General features: G+C 42.7%; 1 protein-coding gene across 1 annotated transcript in view; it reads right to left on the bottom strand.

Moving 5' to 3' along the window:
- CUBN (cubilin) overlaps positions 1–25372 on the bottom strand; it is a 1111275-nt gene that overhangs the window by 325053 nt on the left and 760850 nt on the right. The window contains exons 50-52 of the mRNA XM_069211549.1: positions 21302–21508; positions 19216–19365; positions 15752–15873 (exon numbers count right to left, since the gene is read on the bottom strand). Coding sequence (XP_069067650.1) covers positions 15752–15873; positions 19216–19365; positions 21302–21508 — 479 coding nt within the window. The remainder of the gene's footprint in view (positions 1–15751; positions 15874–19215; positions 19366–21301; positions 21509–25372) is intronic.

The raw sequence follows: 25372 nt of genomic DNA, 5'->3' as shown, positions 1-25372 counted from the left end.
GGTCTCAGTGAGCAGCTGTAACAAAGCCAGAAAGCATGCGGTCATGGTAATCTGGCTGAAACTTCCCTTTCACATGCATGGGACAGGGAAATATTTTTATAATAAAACAACTGATGTTGTGAGAAAGTGTCTCCACGTAAAATTATGTGTGTTTCTGTGAATGTTAGAGACACAGGGGGTTATTCTAACTTTGGAGGAGGTGTTAATCCATCCCAAAAGTGACGGAAAAGTGACGGATTTACCACCAGCCGTATTACGAGTCCATTATATCCTATGGAACTTGTAATACGGCTGGTGGTATATCCGTCACTTTACCGTCACTTTTGGGACGGATTAACACTCCTCCAAAGTTAGAATAACCCCCACAGTGTACCTCTTGTGCTGACAATCATATCTTGCTTCAGCCATGAAGAAAGCACAGCATGGAAGAATGTCGTGCTAGGAAATGTAATGCTTTCCTAGGTGAAAGGACAAGAAGATAAAAGGAAATAAAACACCTCTACGAACATGGCCCATTCTAAAAAGAATAAAATAAAATAAAATGAAACACTACTAGGCTAAAGGGCACAAGCAACAAGCCTTGTTGCTAAAATAATGTGCCCAGATGCATCACTAAAATGGCTCCACAACAATTCTAAATATATCACTTGGTGGGGTCAAGCTGAGGTAATCAAGATGACAATAACCCCATTGGTCAACTTTTTCTCAAGTATGTTGCCCCTGCCCTTAACACCTCATCTGAGTTTTTATGGGAAGGCAAGAGAGCCAGAATCTCCCTGCATACTCTCAAACTGAATGAGATTAAAGGGGATATCTGCCTCCTTGACTTACCTAGATATCAACAGGCCATGTTACCATAAGTCACCTGTTGGTCCAGGATACATGAAGATGACGCCTTCCCATTGCTGCTTATTGAGGCCCAATTAGTCCACCAACCACCCCTTATATCAAAACTAAATGCACATCATGCAGCAAAGCTTCCCCTGCAAAACTTGAAGTCCCTAATTTTTGGACACTGTGGGGGTGTTCATGCTGGTGGTCTTTCCATAGACCGCCAGCCCCCGTGAGAACCTGCCCGCCGCATAAAGAGCATTTTCAATACAATGTTCTGCCCGCCGGCCCAGCAGAATGCAGGGCCAGGACATTGCCAATGGCTCCACATGGAGCCGCCGTCAATGCAGCTGTGCGGCGGGTGCACCAGCACCCGTCGCCCAGATCACTGCCCGTAAATCAGGCAGTGAACTGCTCGGGAGCCCCGGAGCACCCCTTCTGCCAGCCTTTCCTTGGCAGCGGAACCCACCAGGAAAAGGCTGGGGGAAACAGGGTACAGCCTGTTGGATAATGTAATCCGCCATGGTCAGGCTGCCTGTTGGCGGTAGCCTGGTTGTAATGGAGGGCCACCACAGGTGCCCCTCCCTGTGTTAATAATATGGTGGTTCAGACCATTATGTCGGTGGCAGTCTTTTCCGCCGCCGCAGACATGGCGGTCTGAACCTCCAAGTTCATAATGAGGGCCTGGGTCTGCTGTTCTCCTGATACATAAACTATTAACTAGGACAATATTTGGCATGGGACAGACTTCTTTGTGGCACAATCATAAAATTAAAATGGAGGGGAAAACTATCTATTGGGAAATATGGTGGAATAAAGTGTCTGATTTAGATCTCAGTGAACGGGTTACTCCATTACACGACAAAGGATATTCCTTCTGCCAAAATCTAAATGACAAATCATTGTGATGGAGTAATCCATCCGCCAAGTTCTAGATCAGGCCCAAAGGCATAAACACCATAGGTGATTGTGTACGAGACACCACCCTATCCCCTTTGCTACCCAGTACAAGAAATTTGGCCTACCCTACACTGAATTATACAACTTTATGAAATTGAAAAGTATAATTAAAAAAGTGGCACAAACATATACCCCAGATCTCCTAGGGCTGCTCTGTAATTTAGGAAGCTTGGGCATTCGAAGTCGCGGCTCTACAAATTACTTTAGCCATCTGATAAACACAGGTAGAGAGGTCTGGAAAATAAATGGAAAACCCACTTCCAAGCTCCACATAACATGCCCTTCTCTGACACAATGTGGAAGAAAATATGTCTGTCCCCCTTCAAAGCAAAAATCACTCTAGCCCTAGGTCTATACAAAAACCTGTTGGACTCCAGATAGACTACATAATTTCGCTTTATCTTCTTTGGATGTCTGCTGGAGATGCAAGGATGGCACAGTTTCCCTAGACCACATGCTCTTCTTTTGTTAAATGGTACAACCACTATCGGACAAAATTCAAAACCTGATAAACAATACCTTTGGGATCATTCAAGATCGACTTCCTGACAGTAGCTTTGGGTGTATGAGGGAGTTCCTCCACATCAGGGCTATCTGAGAAAGACACAATGCTGTTAGACCTTCTACTATCAGTGGGGACGAAAGTGGTTCTGGTGGAGTAGAAATGAAACCCAGTCACCCACTTCACAATGGGGTGGAACATGTCCCAAACCCTGTGATCGAGGAGGCTGCTTCACGGAGGTATCGCGGCACTTTCTCGACTTCTGGTTCCGGGTCAACAGCGGGACAGCGTGCTGGAGCGCCGGAGCGGAGCGCAGAGCACAGAGCACAGAGCGGAGCATCCCAGCGCTCCTGCCCCCCCTAGCACGGGGGTCCCCTTCCACTCCCCCCCCCCCTCTGCGGACCCCCGCGGAAGCAGCCCGATCGCGGGTGCGGCTTGCGGTGGGGCTTAGGGGGTAGGGGCTAGGGGCCACAAATTTCTGGTGGCAAGAGAGGAGGGCCCCTCCGAGGACGACGCCAGGCTTCGGGCCACCAGTTCCAGGTGCTGCCCACGACGTGATCCCAGAAGGAGGCAAGTGTGCGGTGAGCAACAGAGGCCAGAAAGGGACTAAGGGGGGTCAAGGAGTGCAACAGGAGTGCAACGGGGCAACGGGGGGTAGCCGTACCAGGGTCTGGCACCGGTTCCCCGCCAGGGCGTGTAGCACTCCTCACCCTGACACACCCCCGGTACTCCCACCAGGCAGCTCGTTGCCTCACCCCATCCCCCCTTTGCCCTGCTCCCCCCGCACGCCCCCGCACCCGGCACCTTCCCCAGGGTAGCAGGGCCCAGGAGCGGAGCGGAAGGGACCACCACCACGGTCCACCAAGGACCGGCACGGTCCAGCAACTCTGTACTCTCTGCACCTCCCCAGGACCCAGGCCCTCAAAAGCTCCTAACCCCCCCGGTGGTGATCACACACTCAGAATTTAAAAGTCCATTAAAGTTTCTTTGAAGGACGGCACCCTTAACTGCCTCTAAACAACAAAAGGGCACCAAAAAAAAAAAAATCAACAAGGCCCTTTCCCTCACCCCAACAGCCTGCTCAAAATCACCCCGCTCTAAAGGCAGCAAAACCTACCGACCATGAGATCAGGCAAAGCACGAGGCAGTATTACAAACCGTCCAGCAAAACAAGGAAAGAGAAAAAGGAAAGGAGACCTGGCTCCGGATGAAGCAACCCCAAAAAGGAGAGCAAGCAGTGAAAAAGAAGAACAGGACCTCTGGGATATAGAACAGGTATCCATAAACGGACCAGCAAAAGCAGAAACAGTGACAGCCGCACAGAAAGCCCCCCATAAAACAACATTAAACAAAGTACTTCCAAGTGATAATCAAGAGCCCGACTCAAAATCCCGAGCCCCAGGGGCAGTCAGATCAGAAGAAATGTGGGCCGCAATCCTAAATTCAATGCAAGCAACGGTCATGGCGCTGCAATTTCATTCAAATAAAATGGACATTCAAGTTTACCTGCTAAACACCCTGGCAGTATTTGTCTCCGGGATCGACAGTAAGTTGGAAAAATTTAACGCACTTATAACAAGGGCGCAAGTCAATCACTCCAATGACTTTGCAATCTGCTCCTGTAAAGAGGTAGTAGAAAAGATATCCCGACTGCCGCAAATCTTAGAGGGAATACTTCAAGAAATCCGCTCCACCAGGAAGGATGAATATACATGTATTAAACCGCTCGCCACCATTCTGAAACCCACCCCGAGGGAGCTGAAACAAAAAGAGCAGCAGCCCCTTCCCTCCCTGGCGCCCGCTCCATCAATTTTAAGTGAGGAGAGAGCTTTGGCTGACAGCCGCCAACTAGCAAGCGCTCGAATGGAACCTATGGTGAATCATCCACCGCTACAGCCCATCAATAAGCCCAGGAATCCTGAGTCTACCACAACCCGGACCCTCTCAAAAAGAGAACGAAAGCGGGCAAGGAAGGGTAGGAAGTCCGCCCAACTTTATCAACTCAACTCGTCAAAGGATCCACCTAAAGACCAGGCGACGTCAAATGGTGGTTACAATAGAGACATTATCACCCACATAAGTACAAACTCTAACACAATAGTAGATGGGATAACATTCCCCGCCTCAGCAGACACTACCCACTTAACAAAGTCCCCCCCGAGACCACACGAAACAATTGGCACTACAACAAACAAAAGACCTAGCCCCACAAGGGGTCAGCAGAGCAAAAAATTAAAACCAATTGCGCCTGCGCTGTACCCCCAATTAACACTGGTCAATGTGGACAGCAAGACTGCAATTAGTCAGAGAGAAGATGACTATAAGGTTCAAGACCGGCACATAGAGCAAAATCAGTCACTTATAACAGACACGAATACCCTCCAGTTACTCTGGATTCCAGAATTCACCTCCAGGTCCTCCACAGATGTTCTTAATCGATCTTCTATCTTAAGAATCATAAAAGCCTTACCGGATCTTCAGTTTGTGGCCTCGAAGGACCTCACAGCTATAAAATGTATTCAAGCAAGAGGCAACCAACACACAGATCCAACACTTACCATCTTCTCGGCTCCAGATATCCCAAAGCGGATCATGAAAAAAAAAGGATCTTTTGAAAGACTGGGGCATTGAGGTAACCATCTACAAAGGAGACCGCTATCCAACCCCGCTACTAGCCCCACAATACCTGGGAACCCCCAAAGGCGCATGGTCGGTTCTGAAAGGAGTACATCAGGCCAGCAGACCCATCGAAGAAAGGTGCAGTGAGGAGAACCCACCTACACACCCGCTGACAGTCCAAGTATGGAGAGAAGAAGGGAGGGAAAGAGTGGTTTTGGGTCAACAAAAGTACCCAGAAAGGGAACGGGTAGCGACGGTTTTACCCCCAAGACCGATGGGCAACAATTGAATTGATAAGGATCAACCCGCACACGGCATTTTATCCATCTGCTCCTGGAATATCGGTGGCCTTCGGTCAAAACTGGAGGATCCCGCAGTAATACATTTTTTCAGCACTTTTGACATCTTACTCATACAGGAATCCTGGGCAATGGAATCAATACCGATAATCGGATTTATGGAATATCATAACCCAGCAACGAAAACAAATAGTCGCGGTAGGCCAAAGGGAGGCCTTGCCATCTACATTAGTACCAGCCTTTTAGTAAAAATCTCTGAGCGTAAGGAGGAAAACCAACCTTTCCAATTTCTCCAGCTAGACGATTGGGGGAAAAACACACAGGAGCCATTGATTCTGGTCAACACATACATCAATCCTAAAAATAAAAAAATTGAAGCAAATACATTTTTAACGCAACTATTAAGGATAAAAGGTACAGTAAAATCAGCATTCTGGTTAATATCGGGCGATTTCAATCTCGGCTTATTTCACATCCCCACTGAGGATCACACCCAAACAGTGGCAAGAATGCCTAGCCAAACCCTCCCCAAAAAACTCAGGAAAGACAAAATAGGGGAGAGTTTTATACGCACCTGTGAATTAGTAGGCCTCTTCGCGCTAAACGGACGGAAATGCCCCGATATCCCACCGGCATGGACAAGATTCTCCGGGAAATCAGTCTCCTATCTAGACTACACTTTAGTGTCCCCTGCTTTATATAAGTTAGTAAACACCTTCACCATCATAGACCGCACGGAAAGCGACCATAAGCCACAGGTATTGGGGATCTGTGCATCACCGCAAAAAACGGAGAAAGTGGCAGCCCTAAACGGGACACTAGGCACCGAAAATCTAAAGCGACTCAAATGGTCCTCAGACACCATCAAAACCCAGGCAGAAGAGGCCCTACGAAACCTAGAATCAAATACCACAAGTGGGGCAAAGCTGACAACAGTCTGGGAGAACTTTGCCCTAGATCTCACTAAAAAAGATTCCTTATGTAACACAAGAAAGGGAGCGCAATTGAATCATCGCCAAAGTTCACTTCTACCGCTGCCAGTGCGCAAAAGGAAAGCAGCTGTAGGGAAACTACTAAGGTCTCTACGTAAATCCCCAGATAATGTATCAATACTAACTGCCCTGAGAGAGCAAAGGAAATTGTACAAAAGGGATCTATGGACCTTTAAAAAAGCCCAAAAAGAGGTCTTGTGGGCCAAACTACATTTTGCGACTAAAACATCTGATTCCAAAAGATTTTGGAAAATCATCAATATAATAGACAATGGCGCAAAAGCAGGCAATAACGCAAACATAACAGAGGAAGTATGGGTATCCCATTTAAAGTCCCATCTAAAAGAACGGATCATCGAAGAAGGCCCTCAAATTCAGTCGCACATGATTAGCTGGGATCCCAACATCCCGGAACCTTTGAAATTTACGGCACCAGAATTACTAAAAATCATTGGGAAGTCACGAATGGACTGCGCGTCCGGCCCCAATGGCCTACCGCAAGCACTATTTAAACAAGAAACAGAAAGATGGGCCAATTTCCTGGCAGCAATGTTTAATGACGTGATCACAACAGGCAACGTCCCAGCATCCTGGAAAGGCTCAGTAATCCCCCCCATATATAAGGGTGGGTGCGTGCTCTCCCCAAGCAACTACAGACTAATCTCTCTTTTAGATGTTGACCTAAAATACTTTTCCTGCTGTGTGCTAAAACATCTAGAAGCCTGGATCACAGATAACAATATTCTACCCTTCAATCAAACCGGGTTCACCAAGCACCAAGGAACATTAACAAATCTTATGGGGCTAGGCTTGATTATAAACAGAGCAAAAGCAAAGGGGACTCCAACCTATTTATGTTTTGTTGATTTTAAAGCTGCTTTTGACTGTGTCTCCCGCAGTAAATTGTGGGCCAAACTACTTCAGTGGGGGCTGCCACATTCTATTTTTAATGCCATCATAATGATATACTCTGATTCTTGGGTGAAGGTTAAACTTGGGGATGGCTCTCACCTATCCAGGGCAGTCAAAATAACAGTGGGGGTGAAGCAAGGCTGTGTATTGGCCCCAACACTCTTTAACCTGTACATAGCAGACTTCCCCACCAAGTTAAATGGTCACTCATCTCACTCTCCCTCACTGGGCGGCCAACAAGTATCCAACCTACTATATGCAGATGACCTATTACTAATCAGTAATACCAGAATAGGAATGCAGAAATTGTTAAAGGCATTAGAAGAATACTCAGGCTCCAATGATTTAGAAATTAATCATAAAAAATCTAAAATGATTACCTTAAACCGCAGGCCATCCACCCAAGGTAAATGGCATATGAATGGGAAAACCCTAGAGGAAGTAACATCATACAGATACCTAGGATTGGTGGTGGATGCTAGAGGTAATTACACAGCACAAAAAGAAGCAATAAAAAACAAAACGCAGGCCCTTACTTACGCCTTTTGTAAGCTAGCAAATTCAATCTGTGGTCATGCACTGAACCCATTAACAGCTGTAATGAGAGCGAAGCTTCTTCCAACTATCACCTATGGGACTGAAATAATGAGGGGGATGGAAGTAGGTCTTCTGGAAAAGCTTCTGATAAAAACCTATAAACGTGTTTTTCGGCTACCTGGGCGTGCATCGCCAGCCCAGGTCAGACTGGAATTCATGCTGGTCAAACAGTCGTTAGCCCGTCCGGCGGCATACATTAAATGCTGCTACAAATTGAGCCGCGCTTCAAAGGGGTCTTTAGCCAATCTAGTCTGGCAGGAAATTATCCTAGAAAGAGGGAACTCCAACTACATAAAATTCCTAGAAGAGAGTAAGAGTCTTCTGAAATTAGATGAGGTATGGAACAGGTCCTTACCCATCCCCATTTTCAATAAAGTAGTGAATAAAGCGAGTAAATTACAGAGCCGGCTAGAAGACAAGACCTCATTGTCCCAAAGGGGACATAGTTGGTTGATCCTTAACTCCTACAAAACATTTAAAGAATCACCACTTATGGCGGGCCCGTACTCACGGAAAATCAAGCAATCCTTTCTCAGACTTAGGCTGGGTGAGGTCCCTACCTTAGACCTCATGCCAAAATGGATGAAGGAGCGGCAAGCAGACTCCCAGGAGTGCCGTCTCTGCCATCTAGCAGATGAAAACCTGATGCATGTGGTCTGCATTTGTCCAGCCCTGGCGGCCGAAAGGAGACTCTTGCTGAAAAAAGAATTTAACGTCTTAAGAATTAGATCCTGCAGACAAGCACTAATTGCAGCCTTTAACCCTCAAAATACTATATTGAACATTAGGCTGGTTCAATTTCTGGAAATTTTCACTAATAAAACCACAACCTCTCGAAATGTCCAGATAGAAAACGATAGCGAAATTCATATAATCTGCTTTGTATATCCTAAAGAAGGGAAGGCTCCTATGTAGTTCACAGAGTTGCTTAGCTCGTGTCATAATAAAGTCCGGCTTCAACAATCAGACGTAAGTGGGGGTAGATAAAATTGATGGAAGGCCTCCCCCCACTTTGTCTTATTTTTACCAATGTCTCAGTTGGCTGCCACTGTTTTCGTTAAATATCTCGGGGGAACGATATCTCATATAGCTTTTCATTTTAAACATAGGATTTTATCCGGCGTTGTATTCATTTTACATAAAAAAAAAAAAGATTGTTCTGTTGTCTCATTATTAATACTCATAGCACCAGTATGTTCCTTTCTTAAAATCTGTATATAGAAGAAAAACTCACTAACCACTTCACCTAAAGCTAAAGAACTGTAATTGCCTTTTTGCACTAAAATTGTTCTGTTAAATGTTTATGTGGAAGGAAAGTTTTATGGTTTTAATTAACTAATAAACTTGTGTTTTACTAAAAAAAAAAATGTTATGTTTTATTAGAAGTGCAGATAACATAATATATGTGAAGCTTCACTCCACTTCTATCTCCAGACACTTATGGGACTCCCTAGATGAATATTTACAGAAAAGCAAACCACCCTAGATGTTACCAGGACACAAATTATGAAGCTCACTCACAAACCACATTTTATGTGTCTGCAGGTGGTGTCTATATCTGGTTATGGAATGCATACGGTCCTGCTGACCCTATACAACGTAGTCATATCTTCTTCCTCTCTCTCCTGCTTTACTGCTATCTATTCCCTTCCTCTGCTGATCCCCTTACCCCATATTATTTTCCTCTTTCTCCTTTTCTTGCTGAGGTTTTTGTATTTCTGCATGGATAAATGCACTTCTATTGAGAGTTATTAGATGTGTCATTATCATTTGGGATAGTCTTTAATCTACCTAGGGATCTTTATGATATGGCGTTACCCTTGGTTTAACTTCACACCACCACATCCCTTACCCTGAATGTAATCTACCTCTCTGGGCAACCCAAGTATGATATATATATTGTCATGACTCGAGAAGTGTACTATATTGTCTACTACCACTGTAATGACATAAAACTTCATAAAAATGTTTGAACACAAAAAAGAGGGAAGTGTGTAGTACTTACCTACCGATAAACGGAGAGGCTAACCTCTGAAGGGGAACCAGATCGGTATGAAGCAGGTAGACTGGCCAGAACTGCCAGAGGATATAGAGGCCCTCATTAGGAGTTTGCTGGACAACCTCCAAACTCCCGCAGGTCAGGAGATCGCTAGTGCTGTCTCCTTCCATCTGGCCCTATTAAGAGTTTCCCGCTGGCCCAGCAGGAAACGTACAACCACATTGATGCTGGCTCATATTAGAGCTGGCAGCAATGCTGTTGTGCATCAGGTGCACTAGCACCTGTCGCACAAATCACTGTCTGCAAAGTAAAGCAGACATTGATTTGTGCGACGGGGCTGGCCTGTGGGGCCCCTGCACTCCCCATGCCAAGTGAAACCGCCATGTAAACGCTGGTGGAGAGTGGGGTCGTAATCCCCAGGGCAGTTTTTTCATGCAATACTGCTTTTTGCCAAATATTATTTTGCCTTCGCTCATCCTTTCTTTTGCTTTCTCATGCTTTCTCTAATGCCTTCTCCTTCTTTTTCCTTCTATAAATTTTTTATGACTTAGTCCTTAACTCTCCTTTCTTCTGCTCCTATTCTGACTGCTACTCTCTTCTCCCCATCCCCGTTCTTACTTATTCTTCCATCCTCTCCCTTTTTCCTCACATCAGTGCTCCTTTTCCTTACACCGTTCTATTTCTATCTTCATTGCCTCTATTTCTCTCCTCCTTTTCCTATTCATTAATTCTGTTCCTTCCTTTCTCTCCATTTTCTCAACAAAACCCCTTGACTGTCTTCCCCTAAATTCTCTTCCCTCTTCGCTCTCTTCCTCAACTTACATTACGTCCTCATTGACTTCCTTCTTCTTCCTATTCCTGTCTCCTTTCTCACCTTACATCTTTCTCTTCCTTCTTTCTACTGACATATACAAATAGCAACAGAGTTAATGCCGGTGACACCCTTAATTAACTTGAGGAAGGATGAAGCTGGAGACTATTTAGGGTCAGAAAGTAATGAACAGGTTGGAAACAGGAACACAGGATGTCCATATGATACAGGAATGTCTCCCTTGGTGTGGGGGTGAGGATGCATTTCAACTGATATGAGTGGTAGTCCCTTTGCCTATAAGATTGTCCAGAACATCCTCTGCCATTCTAGGACAGAACGAGTAAAGGATGTATTGTGAAAGAGTCAAGACTATGCACCTGATCAGTAGACTTAGCACCAGTGCTGAGAATCTAGAAGTTTTAAGGACTGTTACATTTATTATGTGCAGGTAAATGCACTCTTTAATTTCATTTGTGAGGCAGACATGACTCTGTCAACATCAGGTGTCATAATGCTTTAGCAAGGGACTAGTTAACCACATAATATGATGTCAAATATACCTTAATCCAGAGCTAGAGTGCTTTCATAAATCCCTGCACTGAGACTCCCATGAAGCTCTGGAAATTAACCTTTAATCATAAGAGGTGTCATTGAGTGACCACCAATAGTTTCCATTGGAGTTACACAACAGAATGTGGGAGTGAAAGAAGGGATGAGCAGGTAATGTGTTACCACTGTGGCACCAGTGCACTGCGTCTCTGTTCCATTTAGCTGCACTGACAAAAATAATAGTATGCACAATGGGGCCTCTCGTACCCTCTGGCACCATGACAGCTGCACCAGTAGGATCATTGACAGCAATGTCCCTACCTAAGACTGGTCCATGTATCACAGGCAAACCAGCTACAAGGGAAATCAAGCATTGACAAAACCAATAGGTCTCTGATTTTGGACCTATTGAAGTTGTCAATGCTTTTTACTGAAGTTTTGCAGCATCGGCCAAACAAAAAAGAAAAGCACAATGACCTGTCAGCTGCCAGTGGCTGTGTCATTTTGTAGGCGAGCGACTAAGTGGTGACGTATGTGTGCTCAAGTGTCACCATGCATGTACGTACCAACAAAATGATGGGATTTCCTTGTATTTTTTTTATTCACCAAACCATGATGGATCTGTAAATAAACAAGCATTTACAAAGCTACGAGTCTCGCGTTTGCTCAGGTTATAGATATTAGCGTTGTAAATTCCTAACTGGATTTTTCTTGCCACATACATTGAAAATAAAAAGTAATACAGTTGACCTAAGCGAGCCAATTCAAAACACCACGCCCGCTGAGAGCATGAAGGAGAGACGCAAAAATTAGTTTGTTTGCAGTCAAACGTATTGGCAAACGTGCAATTATCCATGTAACAGTGTCGCTGGCCGAGGCAGGAACAAAATTGCCCCAAGGAGGGACAAATGCAAAGCATTTACCAATAATGATAATGGATTTTTGAAAGTCAACCCCATGAACGAGTGATAGTGATGGACATGCGGTGGGTGTGGTTAAAAGCCCACAGATAGATTACAACACGTCAGAACACTTGCGTGCTCAACCTAAAAATGACAATGAAATAATACTATCACAAAATGTGCTGCATTATGCTGCATAATTTTGATTCTTCTTGCCACATAATTTAGTCAGGTCTGCTGCATAATTTAGCCCTCTCCTGTCACCTAGCTCCAGTGGTCCTGATACAAACACACACACAGATGCTCAGAATGTAATATTCTATTTATTAACAATGTCATGCATCCTTATTGGCTAAAGAGGGTAAATCATGCAGTGACATAAAATCACAATAAATAACGAAGCTTTGCTCGCAAGGCCCCAGCTGTTTTCTGCTGTAGTTGATTATAGGTTGTAATATGTGAGACAATCGACATTGTTTTCTCAAATAAGTCATACTGTACTCTGACAAGAATGAGAGATGAACAAACAAATGAACGAATGAATGAGATTGAGAGGCCAACCGCTGCTCCAAAGACGTGTCTGATTGCTGTAGAAGACCAATAGAAACCAGTACTAAAACCTAAAATTAACGTGGAAAATAAACACGTTTTTCAGAATTTTTTAGACTGTGCTCGATCGTGTGTGGTGTAAACTCAACTGGAGAAGGTTCTACTGTATGCTTTGTCTGCCAGAATTGAGAAGTGGCGTCCTCCTTTCTAAACCTGGGGATGCAAACCAATGGGCATAGGAAGAGTTTAATGTTCTGACTGCCAGGTAATGAAGGAAATGTTCCAGAGTAGGATATCCTGTGTGACCTTTGCACTTTAGTGATAAATGAGTGAGGTGATTGTATTAGTACACTTGTGCCAAATAACATGTTTTATTTGGACACATTTATTTTCACTGGTGTGGCGTACATATAAAAGCTTAAAAGCTTCGCACAAGATTCTCAGATAAACGGTTCCGTCTACAGTAGCAAATTGAACTCCTGTGGGAAAAACATTAGTTATTTTTATATGTTTTCTCCTGAGCATATTCAGTGTAACATCAAAGGTTTGAAAGAAGAACTATAGTAAAACGTAAAGCATGTATTAATTGAATAGGAATATGTACCTGAACTATAAACAAGTCTGTCAGAATTAGAAACAAGGCTGTAAAATGTTTGATGTGTCCTGTACTGAATGCAACATATGCTTTGGCCTGAAATGATAGGGTGGCAGAACATTCCTCCTGACCTCGACACTTACATGTGATTTACGAGGAAGTATTTATGTCATGAAAAAACACGAACTTTACCTGAAATGACTCTTTGAACAGGCTGCTTTATAGATTTGCATCGAAGGGAACCATCCATGAAATCCATTGTTCCCTACTTTAAACAAGTAAAGCGTCACAAAATCAGGCAGAGTTTGCGCTATTTAAAAATACGAAACAAAAAGAACTAGTACTTCAATCGCAGTGAGAGGGGTGGAGGGAGACTAATTAAATAAATCTGTACTTGGGCAATGCTCCACACAGCGACAAGGAAGTGCCGGCATGCCACAGGCTGCCGAATTAGAAGGCAGCAAACAAGAGTCATAATGGTGCTAGCAAATGGTAAGTGATGAGCGGGCTCAAAGCTCTTTTTTTTTTCCTAGATACAATAGATCGTCGCCCTAGCAACAGCACATGAGCGCTGCCTGCAGGCTTGACCTAAAAAAGGAATCTGACTGGTGTAAAAGTGCAATATGAAAGGTAGAGCAGCTGTAAGCAACTGCTTCCAGGTTTTTCAAAAAACTAAATGGTGGGTGGGAGGAGCAACAGAGCAGTGGGTAGGAGGAGAATGGAAGCAAAAGGGAGTGAGCCTGAGGGGGACAGGGAGCAATTTAGGTGTTTGAGGTTAAAAGATGCCTGCAAGGTGAGACCTAAAATAATCTGTGACTGAGTCTTGCTCAGCCATACCAGGTTTTTAAAGATGCCAAGCATGTAGCTTCTCTTATTACAGTCTGCCTGAAAGTGCTGGCCACAGCAACTGCTGTCCCCACCAAGGCCAGGCCCAATGGAGAGAGCAGAAGCTCACATTGCTCACCGTCTTTGCTGTGTGAGGCAGGAGCCAGGTGGAGTGGCCAGCTGATAGTGACACACTTTGAATGTGTTTTTATGCACAGACCCTTAACATGCTCCCTTCCTGCAGCCCTGGGTTTCATTTGTAGTTTAAAGTATCTCAGTACAAAAGATCTTTGGGGGTATCATTCATGACTGCTTTATATGCAGCACCACAGCATCAATAGGGTTAAAAGATGCACATTTTCCCTCAATAGATCGAACTGTGGGACATGCAGATTCGGCCCCTCCATGTGAGTGGAGGAGCGTCGCCCTACCATAAAAAAGGCCTCCGAACAGAAAAATAAAATGTTTATTACCATTTTATTTTTCAGCACCTGAACCAAGTGTCAGGACGGGGCAGGGAAATTGCTGTTGAGTGGCAGCATGGAGCTGTGCACTTGTTAAAGTGTGCATATTCCTTTGGCTGGCCGCCTTATGATAGCCAGCCTGACATGCTCACTTTAAATATCTCTAACTCGGCTGTCTTACGACAGCTGAGTTAGAGAAAGCACAGGCCTCCAGTGCTCTGGTGAGCGCTGAGAGAGCCCACTCCTACCAATCCTGACGCTGATTTGATGCTGATTGCCAGCATGAAACCAGCGCCAGGATTGGCTTGTGCAGTTTCCTGGGTCCCGTGAATGTTGCGCTTCAGAGCTGGGATAGATGGCGAGAGGAGAGAAGATCGTCGCCAGGTAAGTGCCTTTTTAGGGTCAAGCGTGCAAAGCGCTCTGTCCCTGGTGTAATCTCTCTATGGGCTTTTAACCATGCCCATCAGTTTGGGTGGTTTGTGGGCTTGCATTTAAAAAAAAATTGATTTCACTAGTGAAAGGCATGCACACGTCATACCTTTTCTGGTGTTTAGCCCTCCTCAAGCACACCGGCCAACTACTGAAAACATTTCGAGGTCCGATGTTTTTTGTATGGTTTCTGGACTACTTTTTCTTTTTATTTCGTAGACAGCGTGATCTCGCTGGGCAGTAATCGAGCGCTTTGCATGACATCGACCCTGTTACATGTATAATTAAGTGAATAGCACCTCAAAATCGATTAGCTATGTTGTTTCACATGCATAAGATAAATACACTACATCTAAATGAATGCACTGTTCTGGTCAACTGTAAGACTTGTAAACATAACCTATGTTGTCCACTTTATTGGATACAAATCAGCTAAAACAGCATGTCCCCAGTGGCGGCCGGCTCATATTTACAATGGGGGAGGTGGGAAGGGGATACAATAAGAATACAATAAAAAACAAGCTTTTGCAATGCAATCGGTCTTGCGTTTGCTCGAGTTAGAGCTATTAGCGTTTTAAATTCCTAACCGGACTTTTCTTGCCACATAAATTGAGAAGTGAAATAGTTTCACATATGATAACCAACGGCTGACGTGCGCGACTCATAGACACTAAAGGAATCATCAGTTTGCTTGTAGTGAAACGTATCGGCAGGAGTTCAATTATCTGTGTAACCGGCAAAAGTGCAATTTTCCAGCTCAGAGCTACAAAACTTTAACACCACTGATGGTTCATTCTTCCATTGCGTCGGTTCATTTCCTTGTGTGGGGAGAATGTTCATATCTATTAGAGTAGGACGCCAGACATTTTGTGTTTTTAAGGTTTATCAGCAATGTTATTTTGTTTGTATTACTCACAGCGATTGTATGACCTTCCTGTGCTTCGATCAACCAAGAACAGCGGCTGAGACCGCGGTATGGTGCGGGGTAATTGGGACTTGTAATAATTCCACCTTCACCTGTCTGTACACCACCACAATCTGAAATTAAATGATCAAACGTTGATATGGCAAAGTGTTTACTTTTCAAATTGCATCTGTTTCCAATGTTCGTGACTCGCTGAACATATATTTTGCATTTAAAAAAAATAATAACTGATTTGAGTAATTATATTTTGCCGAACAGCTCCCAAAAAGAGATTAATTCACAAATGATGCAAATGTCATGAACTAAATTCTGAACAATGATTAGTTGCGCTGGAGCTGCCATATTTCATATATATATATGCATAGATATTTTTATATTTTATTTTGGGTTAGTCATCTCTACAAAATGAAATGTGCAATGCAGCATGTCATGCTATATATATGCTAACATATGTGAATAATGTTCTTAGCAGTAGTAATAGGTAACATCCGAACAAAGTGCTTCTATTCTAAAGACATTCCATTAATGCAGGACTTCTCTGTTTCTCCTAATTAAAGGAATAAGGAAAATAAACAATGTGGCCTATTACTGTGCAGGACACGCCCCGATGAGATAAAATAGATGTACCACTTTACATGCCACCAGTCCATTAAATCAGATTAGAATGCTGACTTACAGCAAGAAATGTCAAAGTCGATAAGTCTTGCCAATGCGAGATCCATTAGCTTTGTCAATGTTTTTTAGCCATGTTGTGCAAAAGCTGTACAACATGGCTAAAAACACATTGATATAGTCAAATAGCTCTTGAGTATGCAAGAGCTATTTGGCTTTATCAATAATTATTTACATTTTTTTTGGATGAGGGAGGTGCAGGTGGAACAGGATATGCAACAATGAAAGGGAGGGTGGGAGCGTATTGGGGGAAGAAACAATGATGAAGCAAGCAACAACGGGTAAGCAACGATTTGTTGGGTGGAGGAGGAATCAAAACCAACAGGCAAGCAAGAACACAGGAGGATGAGCGGGAAGGGGAAGAAACAACTATGGGCAAGCAATGATACGAAAGGGGGACAAGCCAAAACTGGCAAACAATGCAGGAAGGGGATGGGGAACAAGCAACAACAACAATGGGAGAAGAAAATAAACTCAATCCCAGCAGGAGCAGCGGAAGAACACTAATCAAACAAAGACAATAAGTACTTGGCCCATGCTCCACAAAAAAGGGAGAAACAAATGAAAAGAAAGTAAAACCACCATATGCTGGTCAATCAGAAGCCAGCAAACAAGACTGATAATGAAGCCAATGGATGGTATGCAATGAGCCAGCGACAAGCTCCCTCTTAGTTAACAAAATGTCTTGCAAGCAACACCCCCTATGATGTCTCAGGTGAGACCTGGAAATGAATTAATCATCTTGTTTGATCTGTCAGGTAGACAAAAGAGGCCAAGTAAATCATTATAACACATGGGATTCTGCAATCTCTGTATAAAAACCTGTCTTGAATCTCTTTATATTTGGTGACGTGTAATGTACCCAGTAGCAGATTAGAAAGAAATAACACAAGAACTGAGATGTAAGAAGTTAATACAGTTGAGTTCTGATGTCACAATGCCTGCTGCCTAAGTCAGTAGACAATGGGAAAGGCAGGTCAAAAACATAATTAAAGCAGCTTTTTAAAGAACCAAAAAACAAAATGTTGCTTTTCTTTCTTTTGGTCTGCTTTTCTAGCTCTACATTGAGAAGAAGAAAGGAGATATTTATGGCAACATTTTTTTTTTTTGTACTCCTCGGGTAATCATAGAAAAGTTAGAATATTTCTGCATGTTTCTACAGCACTTTGAAAAAAACGAACTTGTATTAGGTTGCTGCTAATATTATTTCGCAAAAAATATCTAACAGCTTTTTTGTGTGTTAAATTTTGCACCTGAGATTCTGTTTCTATTCTTCATGTTTGCAAACGCACTCTCTTTCATATGAAACTTCTATGCACCAAGGATTTACATTGTTTGTAGGAAAGGTGATACTGATGAAGTAACCTCTGAAATCGATAACCTTATAAAGGACCTCAGCCCTATGCCTTGTTCCTTTATGTGGTCCTGTAACTCCTCAGAAATTTGCAATATCCTTATAATGTACTGAAGAGGGGTTCTTTATCCCGTATATAACAGCCATTCGCCTTGTTGCTGTAACATTCATCCGCCTTGTTGCTTTTTAGTGTTTTATTGAGGAGCTAGGCAGCAACAGCACTAGCTCCCTCTGTGTGGTTTTACTGCCCTAAAGGGGGAAGCATCTGGCACATAAACCAAGAGAGTGAGGTGCCATTATACACCAGTGGATGTTGTAGAAAATGGATGGTGCCCAATACACAGTGCTCAAAATGAGGTTGGTGAAATGGTGTCATAATATTAGATGATGTGGTAAATTGCACCAATTACTTTTTAATTCTGATATGGAATTTGGACAGGGCAGTGGAAGGAGGCTAAACACATTTACATAAGTTAAATGTCTGTGCAATTAAACACCTTTCACCACTGCGGGCGAGATGGTGACTGTCAATATCTGCAGCTGCTGAGGAGTACACCGGGTACCGCAGACACTACCCTGCTTGTTTAGTGTAATGGGCAATAGTGTACCACCCTTTGTGCAACTCCTACCTGAATTCCCAAACTACCCATTTTGTTTTCTGCGAGGGAAACGTTCATGCGATTAGGTTAAAGATGTTATGCGTATGTAAAGCGCCATGTCACAGTATTACATTTACTTCAGGACTTCAACAAGAATATTGATGTTTGTGTGGCGTATTTCAATAGCTTGCAAAACTAATTGTTACATATTATACCAAGTAATTGATCAATGAAGCATGCCAAAACGAACACATTTGGCTTTAGGGTCATTTGGAGTTATTTATGGTTATGCTTGGCTCCTAGGCAGCAAAGAACAAAAACCCGGTCACACAACACAACTCCTGAAGAAAATGTACCTTTTGTTCAATATAGATAGGTCTTTGTTTTAAAATGTCATTTGATTAAACAGTATTATCAGTAAGAATCCGCAAAGGATTTGAACACATTTATTTCCCTCTCTTATGTTTATGGCAAAACTGATCTCAGTATTTCCTCACTGCAGTAGACTGTTCTTACCAATCAAATGCATGTTTTCCTTCCACACAGAGTTTCTTTTGGTGCACTGACGTTTTGCTTTTAGCCATTGATTTTCCACTTGAAAACGAATCATGCATCGAAATACTGACATAATGTTCAACTGTGCCACTCCGGAAGACATTTTTAAACAGTCATACCACCATTGTAAGCAGCTAGCCACGAGCCAATCTGGGATTTCTAAGAATATTGTTGCCTAGGACAACTCAACAATATTAAGTCAGTTTATTGTATATAAACTCGTTCTCATTGAAGGTCAATGTGCTAAGAGTTTCTTTACTTAAGCACTATTTTACCTGTAAACGTGTAACGTGCATCAAAACCAAGGTCCTCCACTTGCGAATTTGTAACGAAATGAACCCAAACCTGCGGAGTTGCGATAACAATAGGAAATGAAGGTATGGAGCGGCCACAAATTCGTGTTATCAGCTCCCCATCTGAATCACCTGAAGAGAAATATAAATAACTTTGGCTAATTCATTCCTCAATCATTTGTACAGAAAGTATCACTGAACGCTGATTACATACAAAAAACCTGTATTTAACAAATAAAAAACAACTTTTCAGGCCCAGAAAATGGACACGCTACATGATGATATCTCAGTGTTACAAGGTATGTCAGAAAATTAATATGCAGCATGAAGAAGTCACCTAACTAACCGAAATGTTGCTCCTGGTGTTCAATTTCTTTTGCACATGAGTCCTAATGGAAGGGTACCCAGCTTCAACACTGCAGCTTCAGAGACATTTTAAAGCCCTTGGGTTACCACTTTGCTACTCAAAAAAATGTAGGTATGCAACAAAGGGCCTGATGTAGATCTGGGCGGAGGTAATACTCCATCACAGCCATGACGGATTTCACGTCCGCCTTATTACGATCCCCATAGGATATCATGGGATCGTAACACGTCGGACGGGAGATCCGTCAAGTTTGTAATAGAGTATACCTCTCTGCCCAGATCTAAATCAGGCCCTTAGTGCCTAACAAAGACCCTGCATGTGATGATGCAGAGGAGAAAACCCATAAATGCCAATGAATGCAGCCTCTGTTTCACAAAGGATCTTGTCAACAGAATCATAGGAAATGTTCAGGCACTTTCCCACAAAACACAGCTGAGGAAAAAGGGCACCCATAACAGACACTGCAAACAACAGGTATGTTACTTCATCGTCTAGGGTATACTTTTCTTATGCAGATTTATCATTATTGAAATACTGTCAAGAGAGTCCCTATAAAACTGGATGCTGGAAAGTTTGAACATCAAGGAAAAATACACCCCAAAAAATATTCTGCAAGGTTTAAAGTTCAGGCCTACTTTAAGGCTCGGTGCAAGATTCTTGGCAGTAGTGGAGTGCCAAATTTGCCACAGCACCCAGTGCACCTTTGTGTAGTGGCACTCCGCTTAGTAGAGAAGTAATGGCAGCATGACCTATACTGGAACCATGGGTAAGTCAATCTAATAATCCTTTTTGAGCCCCTCACAGTGCATGGTCATGCAGGGTACAGGCTGGAATAAATCTTTCTGTTCAGTGGAAGACTCTTACCTACGTAATGCTGCTATACTTAATAAGCGTTCATGGCCTATCCATATTTCAACCACTTTGCTTAGTGCTTATGTGCTGGTCTTGAAGTGATATACCTATTTATGTGTCTTGACTGGCTAGAGTGAGTGAAAAATAGTAACACCTAAATAGACTAATAATTGATGTGACTAGTGAAGGGAAAGGATTCATGTTGACTTGGTCTCAGATACATTTCTGAGAGAGGGAGACCTCCATCCCTGTTGTTATCACCCAGCAAATGAAATTGGAATGGAGTAGTCAGGTGATCTGCTGGTGACCAAAGTTAGTATATGAACTTAGAGACTGTGGAAGTAAGGAGTTAGGCATGGAGGACCCCGCTCTCAAAGACTTTCCACCCAACTCCAGCTGGGTCAAGAGTGATCCTTGGCTAGTCCTGAAGATGGCACTGGTTTTCAACCCCCTACTAGATTTAGCTAGTATCCTTTTAAGGTGGTTGATACATAACAAAATTAAACATTTTCTTATTCAGTTTATAATTACACTGAATACAATATCCCATTGAACAATGGCAAAATCATTGCATCTATTTATATCATAATTAATAGTTCATACAGTTTTTCTGCACCTACCAGGTCTTTGCACATTCTTGAAGATGGCACTGATTTTCAATCCCCATGAGGTACACATTGATAATTAGAGGTAGACAGTACCCTTTTGAGGTGGCTGATACATAACAAAACTCAACATTTTCTTATTCAGCTTATAATTTCGCCAAATTTAAAACCTCATTAAACAGTGGCATTCTCATAGCATCTATTTATATAATTCATGTTTAATACAGAGTGTTTCTGTACTTACCAAGTCGGAGCTCTAGAAAGTCATTTTGACAGTTTTGGTGTGACTCCAGACGTAGATATGAAAATGAGATGTAGATGGATGAGTTGTCCATGTTAGGATTTTGAATGATCCATTCACAGTTAAGGTTGCTTGTGTAATTATTGACTCGATTAAAACCAGGCGAGGAGAAATTTCCACCGGTTGAATCCATAAGATTGTTTCCACAAACTACAGAAACAAAAAGTAATTTTTACGCATGGCATGATGTAGGTACATATCACAAATGCTCTATGCAGCCTCTTCAATCCCTTCTTCATACCTGGTAAAACATTAGAAAAATGCTAACCATACTGCAGCAACATTTTTATCATGGGACTATGAAGGGTCGCGATGGAATTCAATGGTCTTGCGAACTATTTCAGAGAGAAGAGGAGCTAGATTAATGGTTTTTGAAATATAAAATGCACACTTGCCGTGCACCCTTTTTTGAGAGGCTGCTCTAGCACTCTAGGCACCCATAGATCCCTGAGTATGAGACGGGAACACAGAAACAGACTGATTCACAATTATATTCTTGATACACTTGAGTAAACTTCCCTATATCTCTAGTGGCATTATATTGGTTTGAAGTAGTGCATGCATCAGAGTTTAGAACTCTGCCAGTTCCTGTAGGGAGTGAAATGATGTTGTCACTCTTTCTGACCATGCAGGGTATGGGTACCACTTCCACAAAAACACAGTCATCCACCCAAAGAAGTGAAAAATAAAGCTTGTATTGTCATGAAATCACTAAGGCGTATTTGTCTCTCTATAAATAGGCAGAGTTTTGGCCCTTTGCAGCAGCAGGCCACCCCGGTCTTCATCAGTGAATGCATTTGCCAGAGAGGGTGTAAGATTGGCTGCATAATTTTTAGTTGGACGCCAACAGCACAACGACACCACTCTCCTCTCTCAGGGAATATGTAATTTCCTTTAAAATATAACAATCTAGGGAATTGTATACACTCTACATGTTTTCATTCCTAGTGTTCTCTTAGAGTAATTGGCCTACACACAGTCCCTCATTTTTGTCAAATCTGTATATCGAAAAACACAAACAACTTTAACACACTGCAGACCGCTAACAGCCCCGTTACCAGGCCCCAGATGAACCATGAGAATCCCTTTAGAAATTTTGGAATTACGGTTAATGTTCCAACCATATTTACTCACACCAGGCGCCAAAATTTCCGGGGGAAACACGAGAGTTCGGGATAGCTCCAAAGTCTCCATAATTTCCGATGTGGCCTATGACAGGGTAAATAGGCCCCATCTTTAAATGACAGGCCTTACGGAATGAGGGCCTTAGTAAACAGCGAGTGGCATTTCAGAATATTTATGTGCTCCACACTACCAATAAGAATGTTGTACTTTAAAAATGTTTAGTTCTCATTGATCCTCTCAAACACATGAGTTAAGAGCCACAATCACAGGCAGTCACGACATGGATGTCATTTAGGGGTCGCAGCTGCCACCCCTGGCTTGCTCCTTGTGACCTCTGGCATTGCCTTTGTGACCTCTGGCCCAGAGGTGGCAAAATCAGGGTCAGGAACACAGGGGTAGCTCGTCCTTATGGGTGTTGGTTGGGGCTCCAGTTACCTTGAGTTTGGTCAATGTTTTATTACAGTGATAGTGAATAATATAATATTTACTATTAATGTGATGAAGAATGGAGTACAATTAGCTGGGATATGACACTCCATGGCAGCTGAGGTAAGTAAAAAATGCTTTTAAATGTATGTTGTGTGCATCAGTGGTGGCAGGTGACTGAAAGCAGTGGAGGGGCACAAATACAAGACGGAATTGCACCTTGTGAGAGAGCCTCACTACCCATGTATTCTGATTCACTTACTCACCCACTGCCTTTGGTCACCTACCCATTTATTCATCCACATTGTCATCCACTACCATTCACACAACTCTTATACACAGACACCCACATTTTCTCAGCCACTCTGTCAAGCCCTGCAAACACATTCAAACAAACACACATTGCCTCACCCATCCAGTATCCAGCAGTTTCAGTGATAAAAGGTACACGTTTATTTGAGCTGCAGATTACATGTTTAATTTGACATATCACGTCATTAGTCTGCAGAAGAAATAAAACAATAACTAGCCATGATAAATTACTGTAACCATTACTGCCTTTGAGAGACCAAATCACCTACAGAGGCAGTGAAAGGAGAGGAGAGCTGAGAGAACAGATTTTTTTCTTATTGTCTGCAAAAAAGATAGAGCTCCAACTTACTTGTGTGCAGGGTTGTCTTTGCCATATTTATGACTTGAGGTCTTCAGGTCACACACCTGTCTCCCAGAGAACCCTGGATGGAGTTATTTATTGTATTTATTCAATTTCTCTGCCACAGACTGCTTGTAATGCAGGAAAAGGGGATTTTCTTTGCACAATGCCACATTCTTTTATTAAAATGTGACCTCTGGTACATAGACCCTTCTAATCACACCCCACCATTTGAGTAAATAGGAAAGGGTGGGAATAATATCAGAGTGACATGAAGTTTTCAGAAACCGGGGGTCACTGCGTTCTGAGAAAACTTAAGGGCTTTGCCTGGACAAGCCCTGTCAGCCTTACTGTGCAGCTTTCAGCCACATACTGACACAGGCGCAGTGGGGCTTTTCAAAGTGCACAACTTTCACTAGGAAAATGTTGTGCAGAAAATGTTTTACTTTCATCATGTAATTAAATATATGTTTCACTAAAGAGGCCTGAAAAGGCTAGGGGCGCAGCCCCTTAGCCCTTGAACACCAGCCGCCCCTGTGCATGCTTGCAGGTGAGAGTATGTGTGAGAGTGTGTGTGTGTGTGCGTGTATGTGTGTGTATAAGCATGTGTGTTAGTGAAAGTAACAGTCAAGTGGCACATGATCTCACTTTCACTACCCCTGGCATTTTTATGAATTAATGCTTAGGAGTCGCTATAGGGCCTAAACGGATCGAGGGGGAGAAAAACTAAATTTCAAAACCCAAGAGTATATTTTTACAATATTATTGCCAGCCAGCACACCTTATTGAGTAGCTGTGAGTGTTTAGGATATTGGGTGAACTCTGGAAGCCTACTTTAATTCTAGAGGAATTTTAATATAGGAATACACCGTTCACAAAAAGACAATATTTTCATTGTTTAATGTGTGATGAATTTCCCCACCAAAAGCGTGATTTTAAATGCATCTTTTTTGTATGCGTTTTCCCCTTACATTGTCCTCTATTTTGAGATCTTCCTTTCACTTCTGACATAGTAAGTAATAACTTAATAAGAGAAAAGAAAGTCCAATGTACTGTGAACGTCTTTCTTTCCATTCACAAAAAGACAACATAATTTTAATAGTGAGCAACCTATTTGTTTTTAATGTACATCTTTACTGCACGTTTCACAATAAAAGGGAAACTTCAGTTTCAAAACTACATTTTCATGTAACTTTTTTTTTGATTTTCAAAAAAGTTCTGGATGTAAGCTTATCATGATGACAGACACGAGGCTGGGTGAATTATTTGTGCAATGAGATCATTGCATGCACTGTTATCTTTTCCTGATAAGAGGCAGTTCCCATGCACGCCTGCTTGCACATTTCTCACCAGGGTGTAATACACAGTTTTATTCAAAAGCTGATCTAGACAGAAGAGCATGACATACTTTACTGTAGCTTCTCACATCTGACGTTAAGTTAAACAACAGAATAATCAAACAGAAGCAGCTCCAGGGATCACAAAGTGGTGACTGTGTAGGAAAGGAGTCTATTAAAACTGAACTACATTTAACCTTTTAACTCACTCAGTCTCAACACAACATCTGCAAACTGAAAATAGAACGGCATCTTGCCTCCCAGCCAACTCCTCGGGGACCTGGAATACAGTTCCCGGGTTTCCCATGAGGTTTTAGACATGGTAATGCCAGAGTTTAATTATTTAGCTTGCAAAGATAACACGTGGGCCGCTGGGGATGAAATGGAAAGAAAACATCATGTTTTTAGGCTGTTGGTAATCTGGGCTATATTGGATGACCTTTTGGTGACGGCTAGCTTCTCCTAAAAAATGTT

This window comes from Pleurodeles waltl, chromosome 10, assembly GCF_031143425.1.
Source record: "Pleurodeles waltl isolate 20211129_DDA chromosome 10, aPleWal1.hap1.20221129, whole genome shotgun sequence".
In the NCBI taxonomy this organism is placed as follows: Eukaryota; Metazoa; Chordata; class Amphibia; order Caudata; family Salamandridae; genus Pleurodeles; species Pleurodeles waltl.
Note: the sequence above shows the minus strand (reverse complement) of the source record. Positions and strands in the feature narration are given on the sequence as shown.